General features: G+C 37.8%; 3 protein-coding genes and 1 non-coding gene across 4 annotated transcripts; 1 reads left to right on the top strand and 3 right to left on the bottom strand.

The window, feature by feature from the left end:
* Positions 1 to 405: 405 nt before the first annotated feature.
* LOC110757870 (expansin-B3-like) lies at positions 406 to 2945 on the bottom strand. The gene is made up of 4 exons (XM_021959608.2): positions 2634 to 2945; positions 2027 to 2327; positions 1665 to 1794; positions 406 to 1031 (listed from the first exon to the last, which is right to left on the bottom strand). Exons 1-4 carry the CDS (start codon positions 2803 to 2805, stop codon positions 834 to 836), a joined length of 801 nt encoding a protein of 266 aa, XP_021815300.1. The 5' UTR covers positions 2806 to 2945; the 3' UTR covers positions 406 to 833.
* A 5285-nt stretch (positions 2946 to 8230) lies between these two features.
* Positions 8231 to 13614, bottom strand: LOC110757868 (Tetraspanin family protein). Its single transcript, XM_021959606.2, has 6 exons — positions 13281 to 13614; positions 11458 to 11557; positions 11233 to 11313; positions 11015 to 11119; positions 8893 to 9081; positions 8231 to 8508 (listed from the first exon to the last, which is right to left on the bottom strand). The coding sequence occupies exons 1-6, from the start codon at positions 13448 to 13450 to the stop codon at positions 8497 to 8499; spliced, it is 657 nt and encodes a 218-aa protein (XP_021815298.1). The 5' UTR covers positions 13451 to 13614; the 3' UTR covers positions 8231 to 8496.
* A 103-nt stretch (positions 13615 to 13717) lies between these two features.
* Positions 13718 to 13790, top strand: TRNAV-UAC (transfer RNA valine (anticodon UAC)). The gene has a single exon. It is a non-coding gene; the product is annotated as a tRNA-Val (tRNA).
* A 149-nt stretch (positions 13791 to 13939) lies between these two features.
* Positions 13940 to 15651, bottom strand: LOC110757863 (Acyl-CoA N-acyltransferases (NAT) superfamily protein). The gene is made up of 2 exons (XM_021959600.2): positions 15109 to 15651; positions 13940 to 14530 (listed from the first exon to the last, which is right to left on the bottom strand). Exons 1-2 carry the CDS (start codon positions 15350 to 15352, stop codon positions 14298 to 14300), a joined length of 477 nt encoding a protein of 158 aa, XP_021815292.1. The 5' UTR covers positions 15353 to 15651; the 3' UTR covers positions 13940 to 14297.
* Positions 15652 to 16891: the final 1240 nt, after the last annotated feature.

Raw genomic sequence — 16891 nt, 5'->3', positions numbered from 1 at the left:
TATAAATTATTATTTCATTTTTATGGGTTTATTTTTGTATAGAAATTTTTACCCTTTTAGACGTTGACCCCTACAAGAAAAATTACTGGATCCATCCCTGATGGTGAAATAAGTTTCTAATGTAGTCTTTTTATTTAATAATATATTAAAAATGTGTATCAAACATAGAGGATATGGTACGAGTATAATACGTACATTTGAAACTAGATCTGGATAAATGTCATTTACAATATATTTTAATAAATATTTAAAAAATATATTCATACATGTATAATGCGAATATTATAACTAGATTCGGATTAACATTGTGAATTTCGTTTTGCAATTCCAAACCACGCATATATACAAATTATTAAACACTGCAGAAGGTCCCAGAATCCAGTACTTGTGCGCAGATTGAAAACATTTAGACAGCAATCCAACGGTTCAGATTCATTAAAAACCCATTGGGCCCACAATCTTACATAGCATTAGTGAAGCAAAGAACACACGCTCTCTCTCCTTTTGGAGAGGGCTACATCTCATCAGTAGTGCACATCTACAAACAAAACCAGTTGAACAGTACAAAGTAGGAAAATAGAAAAAGAAAAAAAAAGAAAAAAGAAAGAGCATTGGATGCCATTATAATTAGTGCAATCCAACGGCTACTTTTCTTTAGGGGAAAAAAAAAAAAAAAACACAGACCAATCCGACAACGGCTACTTTTGGGTCATGGGGACAAGCCCTTTTCTGTGGGACTAGAAGAAAGTGCTTAGTTAAAAAAAAGTGCTTCTACATCTTGACCTCTTTGTCCAAGACCACACCTCTGCAAAAGTGCTGTTGCCATTAGTTAGCTAGGAGTGGAAATTTAGGCGGGAAGTGTAAGTGGCTTTTGGAGACCAATTGCTTGGAATCACATCTCTGGCAGAGAGAGTTTTTGCGGTTGAGAGCGTCGTTATCTTCACTGAGAAGGGCCCGTTTAAGGGTCCTCCATTTATGCACCAATTTGCACCCCATACATGGTTCATCTGTATCCACTCACTAGAACTTGCCTGCCACATAAAATTTTAATTTCGTAAACAAACAACATTATAAATAAGTATGGAAATTATACTTCATCAATTTATTTCAAGGGAAACCATCTTTGCCTTTTTGTTGATTTGTCGTGCATAGAATATATTGATATGAATCTTTTGATTTATGGAAGGTAAGAGAGAAAAATACTGTATGTCTACTTTATCATCAACAAATCTTAGATCTAGTGAAAGTTTGTATATCAACTTCAATGGACGAGAACTCAAGTTCAACTGACATGGATGCGAGAACAATGCATATAAGCGACAAAGTTCGAGACCTAGTTGTGACTAGTCTGTAAGATAATGTCATTCAAAGGAATGAAAGAGATTAAAAAAAACCTAGTATCACTGTGGACATAAAGGTTCATCTTAAAAGAAAGTTATTGGTAGAAAATGAGAATCGGAAAAGAAAAAGGACAGAAATGCTTTTCTCAGTTTCTTTCAAGTCTTGGCGTGACATATAATTTTTCTGTTGACAATAATTATTTAACGTAAAGCACAATTCATAAAATTCACTAATAACAACCATCAACAAAATTCATGGTAGTAAAAATAAAACACAACAAAAATATATAAAAAGGAGAAGGAGAAATATATAGATATACGTACTGGTCTTATATGCATTGATCCAACGTCTCCATCTCCGTCCTCAAACTCTACCAGAAGTGATAGATAAAAATTTGTTGAACCTTCATTTACATGGAAGGCCACCTGCCTCCCAGGATATTTACATGGCGTCCTGTCAATACAAACAAATCCAAATTTATAACCAGTGCCCTAATTGTGCTTTTTATGAAGATTTGTACAAAAAAGAGCCAAAAAAGAAACTGATAAGGACAAAAGAGGACCCTTAAAGCAAACAAGAAGAGCTAGCAGAGAGAGAGAGAGAGAGAGAGAGAGAGAGAGTCACACACCACATAGCACACAGCATAAACACAAAACAGTAAACAAAGATGACATTTCGTACACACCGTCGGTAAAGGACTGGGAGTTCGCCTCGGTTTCTGAGCAAGCCATTTTCACCGGCCACAGCCATGCGCCCGAAGGCGGCGCCGCTGAGATCGAATTGGGTCTTACCCTGGCTGCAACCGGGGCACTCGTCCGTCACGATTATCGTCACCGCTCTTCTCGAGCATATGCTCTTGTCCAGGCACTTCACTTTGTAGCACGCCCCGCACCCCTCGCCGTTCTTGAACAGCACCGGGTTCACTGCTCCCACCCTCGCCCTCAACGGCTTCACATCCACCAACGACCCGTACCCACATGCTCCGCCTACCAAAATTACGTGGCCACCGCAATTAGTATACGAATAAAACTATTTGTACCATCTTTATTAACTATATATTAAAATATAGCATCATTTTTATAATAGATGTAATTTCACTTCAATTAGAAAGCTCTCGCATAATTAATAGTAAAAATAAAATTATTTGTACCATCTCAATTAACTATGTGACTATGTGACGTATTATTATTTCCGTAGATAATTAATGGAGATGGTACAATTAGCAACTCTAACAGTCCAAATAAGCGGCATTGTGTGCTAAAACCAAATGGGGTCTATGGGTAGGGGCTTACCGTTGCTGCCGTCTCCTTCGGGGCTGCCGTACCAGGTGGCGACGGCTGGGAGCCATACTGTGTGCGTCCCCACCGGATGCTGAACTTGAGCGGAGGCGAGAAGCTGCCCCAAACAATTGGCCACCAGGAGGACCAGCAGAAGCCCAGAGCCATGGCGGAGGAGGAGCTGCATTGTGCGCTGAGCTTGAGTGGGTCTTGTCGGCGGCGTCACCAGCTTCAAACTGGTTTTGGTCAACAGTGAACCCAAAGCTCTGCCGACAGTTATGCACTGTTTCGAGGCGTAGAGGGGTTTTGGGTATTTTGGTCTGTGTGCTGCTCTTTATAAAGGAATAGGATATTAGCATTAGCTGCAAAATCTGCCACAGAAAAAAGGTCTCAATCGTAATTTCATTATGACCGTGTGGCCCATGGGTTGTGGTATTATTTGCGAGACATGCCACTACATCTGGGGCCCACCGGCGGTTAAGGCGTTAACTCCGCCCTGAGTGTTCCTCCACGTGTCTGCTGTGCATTGAGCTGGGGGGAGGGTGTTTTGGTCACGGAAATTGGACCGTTAAACTTTTTTCTTCTGGTAAGTTATGTGCCAAACCTCTTTCTTTATTATTTGATTGTTTTGGTAAACAGTGTGCCGTTAAACTTTAGCACGTGGAGGGGCAGTGGCGCAACTAATGCTGGCGCGGCAAGTGTAGCCAGGAACGACGCCGCTTCGGAAATTATGCAGCAGTGTGAACAAGGGCCGACACATTCTACGCTTCTACTCCTCGATATCGGAGTTGCTGCTGGCAGCTATTGTTGACTCGTAGTCAACTCATATAGAAGAGTAAATTGTAAAGTCACATTTATAGTCTGTTGAGGTACATTTTATTTTAAAATATGTTTCCATATAAATGAAATCAATTGATGTAGTTCATATATATATATGTATCATTTCATTTTACAATCACTTTCTCATGGGATGGTGAACCATATTAACTTTAGAGTAGTACAGTAGACACCAATTTATTACACTAACTTTTATGATATATAAATTTATGTGATGGTGTTTCATTCGTTTCTTGCTTTGGCCCACCTAAACTTTATTTTATTGAGTAGTCTCGTTCAGTCCTAAAAGAAATCGGATGCACAATGTGTGGCGAATCTTTCCAATAAAATGCACTAACTATGGTAATAGATATGGGCATCATTTTCATGAGGCCAAACACTTTTGGGGATGTCTTGAGTAGGTCTCATGCCATTTTATCCCAAGAATGGACATCACCTGCTAGCCAAAATTGCTCTTATAGTGATGATTTCTTATGGTTTGATTCGGGGGAGCCATCCCGATTGATGATTTGAATGTTGCCAATCTCTTTGATACACAAGTGATTGCTCTTAACGAGTTAAGTTACAGGCTCAGGCTCATTGCTAATGAATTAAACTTTTTAATTACCTTGAGTTGAAACTATTTTTACTTTTTAGTTACCTTGAGCTTGAAGTGATTGCTAAATGTACGATGCCCTTCTCTCCGTCCAAAGTGTTAGTGTGAATTGGGTTGCTGTTGTTTGAGGACTTTCAATTGAAGCACAATTATGGTTTGGTAGTCCAAATGCTCTGGTGAAGTAAAACAATAATAATTCCCCTTTTGCTGATAAGTCTTCATCGCAAGGATGTCTTGGCTATTTTATTATTTTGGTTAATAAATGTGTGGGCCCAAGGAGGCAAAGTTTTGTCTGGTCCATCAATGAAATTTGTAGCCTATCAATCCTAGCAAATGGAGACAAAGCTATAGCTAGTGGATAGACCTCCAATCGATTTGAAAAAAACATCACAAAAACTTACAAGAAAGTTGGAACACACACACACACACGCAAATAGCAAATTTCATTGTCTTGTTTCATATTTTCAAATCACTAAAACTAAAATTACTGTTTCCATTGATGATGGATGGTGTTATTGCCTTGCCTACCCCTCCACTGAAATTTCTAGCCAATATGCATGTAATCTCGCGGATGAAGTTGCATAATCGATTTCAAATAAATATTGTTCAAACCTCTCCGTAAATTGTCAATAAAATTACTAATTAGTTGCTTTTTTAGGGTGCTAATTTTGTTGTTTTCTGAGACGTGATACTTTGACGTCATGTTGATGCCTTAATTTGTATTGTTAAGGATTATCTGATCTAGTTGTTTTTTTAAGCGAAATTTGCTGATCAAATCCACTCCGTTAATGACTCAAAAATGAAATTATTTTCTATGTTAATGCTCATTTTCCTTTCCATTCTTTGCCACTTTAATTTGGTATCGAGATTTGTACTTTTAATTTGATCTTGAGATTAATCTGAGTTTCACTATGCTTTTCTTTCTAATTGTAGCTCAAACCAACGGCCTAAAATCAATACATGGCACCAAACATGCACTACTTCCCTAAAATATTCATCACCCCCACAACCACATGGACTCAAATAATCGAAGATGACTTCCACTGTGCGTGCGTCATGAGGATCATGATGCAGCCAATGAACTTGTCACGTGGCCAAGATATGAAATATATTTGTTTTGTAAGCACCTATTAAGGCGCAAGACTGCACCTCCCATTGCCGGAAAAATCATTATAGGTGCTTCAAATTGCCCATTTGTTCAATTGGTAGACAGATTACTTTATTTCCATTTTCAACATTTAAATTACTCCATTTATTTTTATATTACTCAATTTACTCATGTTTACAATGTAAATAAGAAAGTACCCCCCATTTGAATTCAAAACTTCTCACGTGCTTGGGTTTCAGTAAAGTGAAAGCTGAAAAAAATAGTAAAAATTTAAAAATGTTAAAAACTCCTTTAATGATGTGACATAGTCAACTCAACAGCCACATCAGATAATACACAAATAAATGGTCTCCCTAGCATTACCCCTTTACGATAGTTGCACTTCAAATTATAAGGCACTAGCAAATCACGAGTGTATTGTACACTCTCTCATACCGACACTCAAGCTCTCTACTATAATGCAAGTGGCTCACAAAATGCTTTGAATGAATTAGATTGTGTGAATGAGTGATATGTGGCTTTTATATAAAAAGTATGTCTATTCTTGACGAGTCAAAAGTTGTATCGTTTCATTTTAAATTGAACAAACACAGCTTATTATTTTGAACAGTCACACCAATTAAACACCATTTCCATTCAATTCAAGCAAATTTTTCTTTGTCTAGCTAGTAACTACAAGCAAATTCGCAGCATTTTCTTGATCTGCAGTTCAAAAGTCATGCCGAGCAGGATCCTGTCAAGCATCAGTACGTGTTGGGTGATGCCCAGACCCAACAATAGATAACATTTTTATTATTATTATTATTTAAACATCCTTGATTATCGGTAACTGAGAAGTTAATTGGGACTAACCATTACAAAATCACATCTTTGTAATATTATAAAGCTTAAACACAACGCATCGAACAAATGAAGAGTTAGCTAGGTGCTCTAAAAAGAAGATTTTCTTAAGCTTTTTTTTAGCATTCTTTGACCAACTATACAGAACTAATCTAAACAAACAAATATAATCATATAAATATACTATAAAAAGTCGGTTTTTTTCATTAAGACTATAACTTCTTCTCATTTGTAATGTAGAGCGCTTGCATTAAAAATGAATGAATTTTGTCGATAGGGATATAGCTCAGTTTGTTGAGTTCTTTCACCTTCACATATATGGGCAGAAGTTCGAAACTGCCAAACACCCAATGAATATTTGTGTGTAAAATCTCCTTCCCCATTCGCTTGTACTAAAAAAAAAAAGGAAGAGTTTAATATAAATTACTAAGATTAATAAATAATTAATGGCCCTCTCATAAGACAAAAAATAATTAAAGGCAAGCACGATGCATTTCCTAGCTAAAGGTGCCCCTCAAAATTTATTATAAAAAGAGTGTGCGTTTGTTGATTCTGTTTTATCAAGTACGACTTTCTGGTAGTTAAAGTTGCAACTGTAGAAGAAGACACTTTGTGAATCCATTCAGCAAAACCCACAAAATCTGCCCCAATTATTATTTATTTAATGATTAAATCTGACACAAAAAAACCCAATCCAGTTTTTATATTCAAGAACATGGCGTGGGTGCATGTCCTTAGAATGAGTAGCTGCATCATGGTTTCTCCAAAGGCAAATTGAAGGAGAGAGCCTCTTTTAATAAAAATTACTTTACTTTTTTGCCCCCTTTTATCTTTTCCTTTTTTTTTGTGTTGTGGGTTATGACTTTAAGCTGGACGTGCTTTACGGGTTGTATATATGATAATGCTAAGAGAAACAAAAGTGTAAAATAGGGGTAACACTATTTTGTTATTTCTGGTCAATCACGGCATGTTACGTGTGATAACTTTTCTACGTGACAATCTGTGATTGGTTGAGTATAGTGAAACAGTGCTATCTCCGTTTCATACAAATTTTTCTACAATGCTAGGCTGTATTAAGGGTTGAATTTCTTTGTTCATCAGTTGTTGCCACATGCCTCTTTACAAAAGCAAAGTTTTCTAGTGACACATACAAAAGTCATCAAAAGCACCAAAAAAAAGAAAGAGAAAAAAAAATGCCCACGTATCAAATTGTGATTTCTCTATGAGATTGACTTGGTGATTTGCCAGTATGCAGAATATACTTTCACAATGTACATGGGAGGCAACATGCACATATTCTTGAGGAATTTGTGCATGTGGTTTGCAAGTTCATTTATCTGTTAGTTGTTTATATCATCAAAGAAATGGATCAAAACATGGAGAATGTTAGAATAATACTTTTAAAATTTATGAACAATTATTCAATCCAGTAAGATTTTATATAAGCTGTGTATAATTTACTAGAGGAAATTATATAATGCAACAATGATAGGCATGTGGAACAATCTTTGCATATGCAGGAATACCAGACTAAGAAGTCTTTAATTAATGGTGAAGTTGTAAACTAATCGTTATTCTTCTTAAAGTCGAATACCATCGCCATAGCTCGGGTTACTAGCTCAACATATGCAACGGGGAAGAATGCTAGGTTAGAATCCGGTACTAAACTCTTAAAGGAGATCATGTCATAAACTAGAGAGAGAAGGAACGTACAAAAATGACGAGATCATTCCTTATAAACTTAGGGAAAAAGAAGGAACGTACAAAAATGAAAAGTTGTGAGGCCCAAATGCTGTGAGGACGTGCTTTAAGCTTGCATAAAAAGTCAGTGCCTTCTAAATTCGAAATATCAAAGAGCATATATTTGTTGCCGACATTGCAACCTGTAATGATGAAAGAACACACAAACTAGACAATGCTGTATCAGAAAGTTGCTGAAGATTTAATATCCACACCATACATGTCGATTATCTTAAAACTTTTCTGGAGCCTATAAGGCATCCATACACCTGTAATAATGATGTTGCTCACAGAATGATTCAAATGGATAAGTTAACTAATGACCCGAAAATCATGCACAAGTACTTGCAAAGCCAACTGCCACTCCTCATGTTCCTTCAGCGAAATGGACAAAAAGGGTAAAAAAGAAAAAGAAAAAACCATTTCTAATCCTGCATTTGGGGATGTTTGCACATGAAACATGCAAAAGTTGACAAAATAATTTAATAGAGGTTTCAAGTAAAATAATCATTGTATTATGCATCGCTAACATTCTAAAGCACAAATGCAACGATGATTTAATGTCAATTTCATGAGGTTCAGGTATATGGTAAAAGAGTTTAAGGTATGTACATGTTTCTATTCCTAATTCCACCCTCTGTCTGTTCAAAGTGTACGAACGTAAACCTTCAATGCTCAATCAGCCAACAGACATCCGATGACAACCCTCTTATTGCGCCTCTGCACATCCATCCACAATAGGTTCCAAATGCAAAGATTTACCTGGTTGCCTGATTTACAAAAGGGGGAACAGAAGGAATGAATAACGAAAAATCATATAATTGTAGTGACAACCCAACTTAGCAACCAAAACCTATGACAGCTCACACCCTCCTCCTCTCCACTTGCAGGTCACTTGTAAGATGCTAGCCATCCAATCAGTAAGAGATTGAGTGCATCTCAAGTTAGCCACACTATAAGATGCTAGCCATCCAAATGGAGAGGTGCTTATTCTTAATTACTCCAGTGAAAAGAGTAATAAAGACTGACGCACAAGAATAAGAATAAGAAAAGGTATGAACAAAGTTTGGAAACTCATCAAGACCTTTGATTTAATGAGATATATATGCCCTAAATATTGCACATGGCCCATTAAAAGAATCAAACAATGCTACCTTGTCATTGATCCTTATGTTCCATGCATCGTTTTTGGACCCATATACGGGGTCACCAATGACATAAGGAGGTGGGAGAACAGCATTCTTCAGGAGCGGAACTCTCTCAGGAACATACTCATCATCACTGTCATAATACTGATGTGGCCCAAGAGCTTTGAGTATCATTGCCAATAACAAAGACAGTCCCTGCAAAAGAAGACAAATGAACGGTCAACAGAAAGAAGACAGAAATGACGGAAAGGAATAGCCATGATCTGCAAACCAGAAAGCCCTTCACATTGAGCAATTATTCATCATAGACAACGCTAACAATGAAGTAATAAAATCATAGAACACGGCACTTCTAAAATCTTAAGAAAGCAATTGAAGTTCAGCAGGAGGGCATGGATCATAGGCAACAAACACCAGTAAAGCAATAAACTTTCGAAACTGTTCAGAGCCTTTTAGTATTCCTCATGAGATTTTGGCTTCTACATTTCCCATGTCAGATTATTATTTTTCCTACACACACATATTCTATGTTTTAAATGTTAGTGGTATGGTATGCAATAAAGTCAAAGTTTACATTGTACCAAAGCAAATTGATCCTCTTTTTATTTCAACTTAACTATACTTGTTCTTTGCAAATTGCATTTTCTTTCTCAGAAATTCTGTCACATCTCTCGGGGTTTCATAGATTAGTGTACTTGCTCTGGTACGGTACTGGTTTTCCAATTTCTTCTTGATAAAAAGTTCAGGTCAACACGATGTCTCTGTTGAAGTTATGCATATGAGGTTTCTATGGGAAAATATAGATGGGATACGTATCTGGAGTTGTGAGAGTTCCCACTGAACTATGACAGAGAACAAAGCACAGTGAATGGCTAATTTATATAACCCACTTAAATTGTCTACTGGAATACAATTGGCTAAGTTTTCTACAGACAAAGAAATACAGGATCATTTGGCAAGGTTGTATGGGCAGACAAATTTGCCAAAAGCTATCAATAGGTGATAGTTATTAGGACTGCTAAACAAGGAGACATATATTCAAGAGTTTTATACTATTATCATTTCATTTTGGATCAACCAACAGTCACTGAACCTGCAAGGGTTAGTTTCAAGGAGCCCTATTGCACTCCAATAAAATAAGCAAAGAATGACTAATTTTGTGGCACTTTAGGACGAATTGAGGCACTATGAGATTCCATTCTTAACCCTCACCTGATCCCTCTAGTTGATTATGGGGTCAAAGAGCAATTGGGCAAGGAAGCTTGCCTCGAGTCCATTGAAAGAAAAGGACTATTTCCAACGAAGGTCAATATATGAACCTAGTGGCAGTGTAAAATTTACATGCGTTTGGGGACTTTGAGGGTCCTTATGGTGATTAAGATTTTGAATAAAGGAGGAATGGAAGGCTTTGGTTTTTATAATTTGAAGGTTTTCTAGCTGATATTGAGTACTTGGAGAAACTGATAAGTTTGTTGAAGTGAAAGTTTTGTTTATTGGTAGATTATGAGAAGGAAAAAGCTTATATTTTTGCAGAATTTGGTGTTGAAAAGGATGATACCAATGTCTCTGGTTGTAGTGAATTAGCTGATGAACCATGCAAATCATTCTCCAATGTTTCTGGTAGAAGTTTGGGGACTTGTAGAGTTGACTCTCCAATCTTGTGTCTGTAGGAAATATCAAACACTAGAGTCTAGTTCCCAGAGAGAGATGGGAGGAAATTGTTATCTTATCTTTTATTTTTAAGTTTCAAGTCAACATAGTACAGGGTTCACTAACAACTAAACCTTTGAAAACATTGTACTCGGCACGTAACCTTTTTGATGGCAAATATAACAGATTTCATGGAAAGGACTATTTTAACAGTCAAAACGGAACTGCACTGGCAATATGATTCAAATTGAACGTCAAGGAGTAAAGAAACAGGCCAAAGCTCAAGGGGCATTGGGGTAACTGACCCTGCAATATATTTTAAACTCTTGACTGGTTCTGCCAGTCTTGGGAAGACAGATTAATTGAGACTCAATGAACATATAACTTTTCATTTCCTTAAAAGGATGCCACAAAGTTGCAAACACACACGCACACACATGCATCGCAGAGAGAGAGAGAGAGAGAGAGAGAGAGAGACCTGCACACACACAATTGACAAGCCAATCCATTTGCAGATATCAAAGTTCGACCTTACAAATTTTTTGAATTGATCAAATCTCCCAGTTGGATCATCTGGAAAGTCCTGGTTACAAATTGAAATTATTAGCATAACAGCTAAATAAACCGCCAATACGCTTCATTCTAAGTCATTAACCGGTTAAACAAAAGCAACTAGACTGGTCTTCGAATACATACCTCTTCCCAGTCATGGTTTAGAAATATGTCAGCTGCCACTCCAGCTTCAAGCATGAGGAGTAAGAAGACAAACACCATGTACTGTAAGCAGTTAAGGTAAAATACAGACATTTGTATCAAATACTTTTATGAAGAAAATAGTAAAACAATTGAAGCCCCATGGAACTGGACTATATGTCTAAAATAAAAAATTTATGAATAATAATATAAGAAAAAAAAGTATACCGAATAAAGGCAACAACCATTTGCAGTGTCTGCAGCAATATGACCTGAGCATGTGATCACACACAGGGTGATCCCAAGGCCAAGAATAGTGTATATAAACCTGCAATTCATGCCACAAAAGTAGTTCTAAAATCAGCATTGAGAAAAAAATAATTATGTGAAACCTTTTGAAAATAAAAACTTAATACATCACAGAAAGTCGTGAATATAAAAAAGAAAAGATTCTTAATCCAGTACACAACCTTCATGCCCAAATATGCAATGCTGAGGACAAGTAGTCCAAATCAAAATTACTCCATCTAACAAACCAAAAACAAATGGACATGAAACCCTTTACACCAAAATCAACTGCTATAAATGACTAAATCACTAAGGAAAAACCAAATTAATTTGAATTTAGTTCATTTTTTCTTTCTTTATAAGATAATAATCAAAGCCAAGGAGATTATCTCAGGCCTCTTTTGTTTTTGTGCTTCTGCATTGCATACGAACACAAACCTGTTCTTACAATAAATTGGTAATGAAACACAAGTTTTCACTTCTCAAGGATTTAATTTGTTCTTGTCTTCTTGCTGCTTCCTGGTGTGAAATGGGGAAAAGGTAAGACTCTGGGAAGATATGGATGGACGAAACTCCTTTATTCATCTCTGTTCCTCTTAGTTTTAGACTTTAGACATTTGAAAATGTTTCTATCGCCAGTACATGTGCAAATCCTTTTTTTCCATTGGAATTTTGGGTTTTGCAAAAATCTAAGTGACTCTCAGGCTGCGGAACTTTCCTTTTCGCTCTCCTTGTTAGATTATAGTCCCTTAATGCTGTCTAGACTCGATAAGGGGATCTGGAGGTTGGATTCATTACGAGCCTTTCTGCCTCCTTGTTTCTTCACTTTCCCATTGCATTAAATTTAGGGTGAGGATTGTTGAGGGAAGCTAATTTGAGTAGGGGTGTTCCAGGAAGTTGTTCTGCAGTTTTCTGTGACAAGTTCAAGGTTTGTAGGGTGTCAAAAAGGGAGAAGTCCTTTGGAGCTGTGGTGTGATGATAGTGTTTTGGATGGTGTAATTTAGAACGAAAGTGAAGGACTTTGACTGATTTCAGGGGATGATGTGGAATTTTTGTGGAACAAAGTTTCATTGTGGTCTTTTTAGTCTGATTAGTGTTGATGGATTTTGTTACCAATGTTAGACTTTAGATTGATTGTCAATGGACTCCTAGTCCTCTGTAATGTATGCATCTACTTTTTCTGAAGCTCAATAAAATTCTATGTTTCTTATTAAAACAGAAAGAACTAACTTCACTGAAGGAGCTTATAAGGAGAGAGAGTTAAGGGCCATTGTTGAAAACCAAGACAACGAGAGGCATAAGCCTCCAAGTTTATTTTCCTTTAATCTTTCCACCTCCTAAGCAAATAATGCAAGAAAAAGGAAGGTCCCCATACTAAAAGGCAACTTACAGTAGAAAAAGGGAAATTGGCCCACATAAAGTAAGGTCCCCATACTGCAACGGCCATAACAGAACAGATGATCACAACCCAAAGTACTTAACTTTTCAAGCAATATACACATTCATCTCAAAACAAAAAAAAGACATTGTCACTGACACAATGTCTAAGAAAATAAGAAAAAGAAAATTTGTATACTTTTAAGTTGTTTCCATCTTGTAAATCAAAGATCCCTGGATAGATTTTTGTACTTTTTTTTCAGGTCCCAGACCATTCAATATCTACAACATCCACAACTTAAACTCCCAATTCCCTTATCTTTCCCACATTTTCTCAGGAAACAAACAGACCCACGATGGCAAATTGAAAAAGAAAGTGAACATACCAAGGTATTGGATGATGATGAGAATGATCAAATGACAAGTGACCCATATTCCTTTGCCAGGACCTAATCAACCACAGGGAGTACATGATCATGGCCAACCCAACCATTCCAATCACCGAGTTCACCAACTTGAGGATTGATTGTACGCAGGTCCTTACCACCCCGACCATGTTTCTCTCTGCCCACTACCCAAATTCACCAAAACAATTTACAGGTAAACCCTAAATTGAAAATTGGAACCCAGGAACTATGCGCACAGGAGGGTTTGTGGAAATAGGATGATCGTCATTTGCTTCGGTTTTAGTGAGTAAGGTTTCCGAATTTTACGATTTTCAAGGTGGATTCGTCTTGCAGTTAATCGCTTCCATGAAAATTGTTATTTTTTAGAATAAAATCAAGTATGATATATATTAAAACCTCATATTTATCAACAGAACGGTGCTGTGGTGTAGTGGTTATCACGTCAGTTTTACACACTGAAGGTCCCCAGTTCGATCCTGGGCAGCATCATTTCCTTTTTGCATCTATTTTTTAAGTTTTGAGGCAAAGAAAAAATATTATTTATTATTTATTATCAGTTTTCATTACATTACTTTGTTCATTTTTAAAGCTGTGGGGAGCAAATTTGAGGACCACATAAACTAAAATTGGAATCGAAAGACGAAAATGCAACTCGGAATAATATTTTTCCCTTGCAAGGAAGTTAGTTAGGCTAATTTAGTTTGAAACGGTAATCAAATTGACTAATTGCGAAGTTAAGAGTGTTTAGCCCAACTCCTTATATGATAGCTTACAAATCAAACTAAATTCTCTTATCAAAACAAACACATTTGCTAACTAGTTCGTCTTCAAATTCCCATAATGTCCACATACTGCTGACAAGAGTGCCAGCCCTGCTAAAACCAAAAGACAAAAAACTTGTTTCTAAAATTTCCCCACAAGTAAATATTGTTCCAGCAGCTTGCTTAAGCAAAAATTGAGAAAATGCATATCTTGGGAGAAATTATGACCTCTATTTCACTGGCTGGCATCAAAATCCAAGTACATTCTATAGGCATTTCGATCAGAAGAGTAGTAACCTTCTATGAGGTTATCGATTTTGAAACCGAGTTTCTTGTAAAGATTCACGGCAGGAGTCCTCAAGGGATCAACGTGAAGCGTTATGCGCTGCACATTTCTGGTTCTGCATTTCTGAATGGCTGCTGTCAGCAGTGCCTCTCCATAGCCTTGCTTCCTACAAGCATCCCTCACTGTGGAAGAGAACACTCACATGCACAGAAGAAATCAATGTCTGCTGAATATGAGATGTAAAAATTTACCTCTCTCTAACCGCAAAAAGAACCAACAAGAAGTAAATGCCAACGAGAAACATCCGAGCAGCAACTTATTTCTAGAGTTTATTTGGAGACTTTCATCAAATAGCTTCTGGGCATATTTAAAATTTCAGCAAGCTAACGTTGTGTCTGCTAAATAAGCAATGAAATCCACTAAGGAAGCATACCAAATTCGTTCCACTAATTAATTTCATAGTTACTTTGAAAAAAAAAACGTAAATTCAGCATTTTGGACAATTCTATCACATTCAGCGAGAGCTTCATATTGATCATCTCATATCCACACAGAAATAAAACCAACCCACAAAGCATCAAAACCAACACAAATCAAAGAAGCCAAACTAGCAAAGAAAAATAAAGCAAAAAACCAGAGCTCTTTTTGAACATGATATTTAACCTTGGACTGTAAATGCTCAAAAATCACATTTGAAGAAGAAATCGAAGAAAACTGACGTGTATGAAAATAGTTCAGGAAAGTAAATGGGTTTTCAAACCTGCGAGCTTTGTGACAGAAGCGTACAGGGAAGAAGGCCAGGAATACATGACATAGCCTGCAACTTCACCATCTACCTCCCTGTAAAGCAACCCACTGTTCTTCTTTCTCAGTTCTTCATCAAAGCTTCCAGCAAGAGATTCATGTTTGGGAAAGATCTTTCGCTCTAGCTTCACTATGTCTTCCACTACCGTGGCCCAGTTGGGAGAGTTTCTTTGGAGCTCCACAATGACCCCCGTTGCCATTGATGAAGAATTGGAGCTTGAGTGTTTGTATTCTTCTTGTTTCAACGGTTTATTTGGGTATCGCCATCGTATAGTTTAACTGATCTGTTGTCTTAAATCCAATATATATGCATTGTGAACAAATCACAACTAAAATATTGGGTTTTCTTTTGTTTGTACCATAATCAACCGAGTGTATTCGGTACTGGGAGACCAGCGCGCCCACAGACCAATAGACTGCCCAAGGAAAGACACTTATGGGAATCCCTAAACACCGATGACATCATCATAATCTCAGCTATCGAAGACACATTTCTCTGATGTGGCAATTGCATGTTGAAGGTGGTTGTGGAAACCCTCAACTACATAACCTAAGCCTTGGACACATGTCGCTATCACGGGGATTTGCACAAAGTCCCACATCGAAACTTTGTGCAAACTCCCACTTGCACTTCTCCATAAAAGAGAAATAGTGCCCAAGTAAAAAGGGGTAACTACTTCTCACCTTTACTGTTACTCTGCAAAAATTATTGTGTACCTCACACTTGATGACTTAAGCATCGGAGAGCCTTCGGCAGATACCACATCGGTACCCGAAGCTTGACGATTGCTTCTTCCATCTTTCTTCTGCAGGATCGATTTATGGCCAAAGGCCCCTCATTGCCTTAGGTCCTAACCCCCTAATCCTATTGAAGACCCTACACTTCTTCTATCTAAGTTGACACCCGATTTTGGGAGTCAACAGTTTGGCACTGTCTGTGGGAATCGACTTTTGAATCCCACATCTCTATTAGTCTCGCTCGCTCCTTCACCTATAATAAGACCCCGTCGTCTTTTCAGTCCATCACATTCCGTCATTCCGAGCGAAGCTAGCCTTGGGCACTCAACATCACACCCCCTAGTGGAATCCTCCAGAAGGAAACCTTCAATCGATGTGCATCTTCAGGCCGAAGTGGAACGACTTCGTGTCGATGTTGCCAAAATGATGGAGAACTACGACCACCTCCGCACCAAAAATGTCAAGTTGGAACATGATTGCTGAACCTTGAAACATAACTGGGAGAATACTCGCCACTAGTAAACCCAGCACAATGACACCCAAGGTGTCAGGCATACCCTGTTGAATCAACTAGCCATCTCCTTGCACAGCGCTTCAACGCAGCCTAGGCCTGACAAAGGCAAATGCCACCTTCATCCTAAAGCAACTAAGTCACGACCTCTCCAAATTACCCCACCAAAGGACCAGCCTCATGCCCTAACCAAGGTATACAAAGATTGTACGGATCGCATCTCTAAGCTTTGGCCAAAACCCATTCAGATTCCTGTTGACCTCGACGACCCACGTGTTGCTCACCTTGGCCCTCTATCAAAACCCACACGTCTCCTTGCTCAAGAGGAGGAGTTTGGTTATTTTAAAAATTGGGAACCTTATAACCCTGAGGATTGGGAGCCTTATTATTTCGAAGCCTTCAAAGAATGGGAAACTTATCCACCGCTACCCACTCGGCACCACCAATCTTCCACCCTATATCCTTCTTCATACCAATCCTACCATGCGAC

The sequence above is a fragment of the Prunus avium genome, chromosome 3 (genome assembly GCF_965620075.1).
Source record: "Prunus avium chromosome 3, drPruAviu1.hap1.1, whole genome shotgun sequence".
Lineage (NCBI taxonomy): Eukaryota > Viridiplantae > Streptophyta > Magnoliopsida > Rosales > Rosaceae > Prunus > Prunus avium.
This window is presented reverse-complemented; position numbering and strand designations above follow the sequence as displayed.

Excerpts from the sequence above, each read along its gene's own strand:
- LOC110757870 (XM_021959608.2), bottom strand. The coding sequence starts at position 2,805 with ATGCAGCTCCTCCTCCGCCATGGCTCTGGGCTTCTGCTGGTCCTCCTG. Across the intron at positions 2,328-2,633 it reads CGAAGGAGACGGCAGCAACG|GCGGAGCATGTGGGTACGGG; the intron begins GTAAGCCCCTAC and ends TAATTTTGGTAG. Across the intron at positions 1,795-2,026 it reads CTCCCAGTCCTTTACCGACG|GACGCCATGTAAATATCCTG; the intron begins GTGTGTACGAAA and ends TTGTATTGACAG.
- LOC110757868 (XM_021959606.2), bottom strand. The coding sequence starts at position 13,450 with ATGGTCGGGGTGGTAAGGACCTGCGTACAATCAATCCTCAAGTTGGTG. Across the intron at positions 11,558-13,280 it reads CATCATCATCCAATACCTTG|GTTTATATACACTATTCTTG; the intron begins GTATGTTCACTT and ends CATGAATTGCAG. Across the intron at positions 9,082-11,014 it reads TGTCAATTGTGTGTGTGCAG|GGACTGTCTTTGTTATTGGC; the intron begins GTCTCTCTCTCT and ends CTTCTTTTGCAG.
- LOC110757863 (XM_021959600.2), bottom strand. The coding sequence starts at position 15,352 with ATGGCAACGGGGGTCATTGTGGAGCTCCAAAGAAACTCTCCCAACTGG. Across the intron at positions 14,531-15,108 it reads TTCTGTCACAAAGCTCGCAG|TGAGGGATGCTTGTAGGAAG; the intron begins GTTTGAAAACCC and ends TCTCTTCCACAG.